Here is a 2,812-nt window from a genome sequence, read left to right as displayed (position 1 = left end):
AAAAAAAAAAAAAAAAAAAGATCCATCTCTGAAACGGAAAATGAAGCACAGTAGATTTTTGAAGAGAAAAAAAAAGATATAGAATAAAAAAAACCTTCACTAGACGCCCAACCGCGGATCCTGATTCCTGTACAATCCCACGCTTCATAAAACGTAGCGTATATCCGGACATGAAACGAATGACAAACGATAAATGTGGCTCGTAACTCTAGACATCTGGTATCTCGAACAAGTAAACAACGGACAACACAAAAAGAGAATGGTATGAGAAATATGGCAGAGATTCATAATGCATGCACAGTGTACATCAAAAAGGTGTTGTTGTTGGGGGGGGGGGGAAGAAGGCAAAACATCGTGAAGATGACCGCGTCATTCTCGATAATAGTGAGAAAGCCATCTTCTCACAGGCAGAAGTCGATACGTATGATGCGCATTTCATAGAAATAGTGAATCAAGCGTTGATCCGACGGCGGCGCCCTCGCGCGCTGCCTTCTGGTCTTTGCGATAGGACTAGCCGCAGCTGGGGGTCATCCTTGCTTTTGTCCACATGGTGGACCCGCACGTGTCTGATTCCGTTAGCACCGGCACCACCGTTGCACACGCCAAACTAGGGGAAGCTTACCGCTGGAGGTTGTCCGGTCGTGGGTATTTATGTTGTTGGTCGGGACAGAACGGGCACACATACCCAGGGGAATTGTGAACCAGGCCATGTCGGATCATCTCATTTTTGCGCTTGAACCCTTTCCCGCCGATTCCACGAGGACAGCCCTCAATGGGACAGAAATGGGGTCGGTCTTGCGAGTGGACATTCGCGTGAGAACTGTTCCGTATCAGCTTGAGCTCTGAAAACACCCAACAGAGGACTAGACTCATGCATGAGGGCGTGACCTACTTTAATAGGTACTGAGTTTGGAAAGGCGGAGCGGTGCACCCCGGATGCCGACATTTGTAGGCTCCCGAGGTGACAACTCCATTGTGTTGTGGACTTGGGTTGTATGGTGTCCGCTCACACGTCCCCGCCGGAGTTTGATCTGTGGGGGTTGGATAGCTCGTGGCAGGGCTTTTAGCGTCACAATGGGCGATGTCATAGGTGGATGTGATATAAGGTATGTCGGATTTCTGAGATCTCCAGTATGAATTCTGCGTTGCTGGAGACGATACGGCGGACAAATCTTTGGTACTCGCAGGTGACAAATGCGAGTAAGGACTAGGAGGGATCTGGGGAGGTGGAAAATGGCCCGGCCGTTGATGCTCCCAGACAGGTTCACTCCGGAGGCCCGGTGGGGAACTAGCTGTGACGGGTGGTAGAGAATACGGAGAGGAGCCATTGACGCGTGCAGCGGGCTCATTAACATGAGCGATACCACGTAGTGCAGTCTGAATAGGGGGGAGGGTGGTAGTGTTGTCAGGTGAGTGGAACGGGGGCAACACGTCCGGCGACGGATGTAGGGAGATTGCATATTGGCTTAAAGGGGGGCTGAACGGTTTCTTCTCCGTGATACTGGGAAGGGCCGGGGGTGGTGGCTGGGAGGCTTTTGGAGACAGCACTTCCACTTTAACGCCACCGCGCGCGTCAGGAGAAGGAACGTGTGGTTTCACGGGGATCTCTGGAGGCTCCAAGGGTCCATCACTGGGTTTTGGTAAATCTAACAGTGCAAGAGCGCGCTTCGCTGCTTCACTCGCATCTGTCTCTGACTGGGGCTCTCTAGGCTTTGCCGGCTCCACCACGGGGCTCTCTAGCTTTGGCTTCTCGGGCTTGACAAGAGGCTTCTCCAGCAGATCATCACAGAGAATGTCACGGAAGTGCTCCGGGCGAAGTGGGTCAGCTCTCTCATAATTGGCAATATCAGGTCGGTTAGGGTCTATATAGCTGATCAGCACCGAGTTGCCCTCGCTTGTTTCGGACTTGTATAGGTTCGATTGAGGCTTACGGGAACAGTCCGGTGTTCCCTCGCCTGGAGAATATTTAAATTCGCCCTCGGGCTCCTTGACCTCCTTGACTATGAAAGGAGGCGTTGGTTCTTTATGGGGCTTATAATCCGGCTTGGTCGCCTCCAGCCCGGGAGAACGACGGTCCTCGTCGGGATCATATGATTCTGTCATGGAGGCGGCGGTTTTTGACGCATCAGGTGCGCCGCACCTTCTATAGTTTACTCTGGCCTTTTGAGACCACCCTTTGCGCTGAACCCGTCAAAACACCGGCTCAGCACCCGACTGCCCGCCCAGTGAATGCACAATAAAGGAAATGAACAGTTGGGGCGCGCTTGGCCAATCGACTGCCCCCAGTTATTCTGTTGCCTGTTAGTTCACATCCAGCAAGATACTCGAAAAAGGAATCAGACTAGAACACTGAGATGAAATGTTGAGCAGGGATCTGATAAGGATGTTGATTATGATTGTAACATGTAAAGACCATAGCAAGCAAAAAGCCCGAGGCAAAAGTAAGAAATAAACGAGGACAAATGGGGAGGGGGCAAAAAAAGAAAACAACAACCCAACTACGGGTGCGGCGACTAATAAGACAAGCAATAACCCACTCCTGAAGACGTTGTGGGATCAATCAACTTCCGATGTCAGAAAAGATGGAGCAGCCATGAGCGCTACCATGTCGGGTGAACCACCTGACATTAGACCAATCACCACGACATCGGTGGTGCGTGCAGAAGACCTCCTAACAGAGCACAGGAATGAGGTGCACGTTGGGAGTGTGGAGTCTTGATTTTTTCACCTTCAGGACGCCGCCGACGTTGCCGCTTTTACCGTGGACAGGGTAGATGGGAGTACATCCACAAATTAAAAAGAAAAGAAAAAA

At 51.1% G+C, this 2,812-nt stretch overlaps 1 protein-coding gene across 1 annotated transcript; it reads right to left on the bottom strand.

Annotated features, from left to right (window-relative positions):
* Positions 1–12: 12 nt before the first annotated feature.
* On the bottom strand, positions 13–2,812 carry BDV37DRAFT_267414 (uncharacterized protein). Its single transcript, XM_032084027.1, has 3 exons — positions 893–2,812; positions 623–820; positions 13–566 (listed from the first exon to the last, which is right to left on the bottom strand). The coding sequence occupies exons 1-3, from the start codon at positions 2,101–2,103 to the stop codon at positions 452–454; spliced, it is 1,524 nt and encodes a 507-aa protein (XP_031934081.1). The 5' UTR covers positions 2,104–2,812; the 3' UTR covers positions 13–451.

This window comes from Aspergillus pseudonomiae, assembly GCF_009193645.1.
Source record: "Aspergillus pseudonomiae strain CBS 119388 unplaced genomic scaffold BDV37scaffold_287, whole genome shotgun sequence".
NCBI classification, from domain to species: domain Eukaryota; kingdom Fungi; phylum Ascomycota; class Eurotiomycetes; order Eurotiales; family Aspergillaceae; genus Aspergillus; species Aspergillus pseudonomiae.
Note: the sequence above shows the minus strand (reverse complement) of the source record. Positions and strands in the feature narration are given on the sequence as shown.

What these genes read in the sequence shown, in the direction of transcription:
- BDV37DRAFT_267414 (XM_032084027.1), bottom strand. Translation starts at nt 2,103, where the DNA reads ATGACAGAATCATATGATCCCGACGAGGACCGTCGTTCTCCCGGGCTG. An exon ending in CAAACTCAGTACCTATTAAA is followed by an intron (nt 821 to 892) that starts GTAGGTCACGCC and finishes GATACGGAACAG; the next exon opens with TTCTCACGCGAATGTCCACT. An exon ending in CGACCGGACAACCTCCAGCG is followed by an intron (nt 567 to 622) that starts GTAAGCTTCCCC and finishes TAACGGAATCAG; the next exon opens with ACACGTGCGGGTCCACCATG.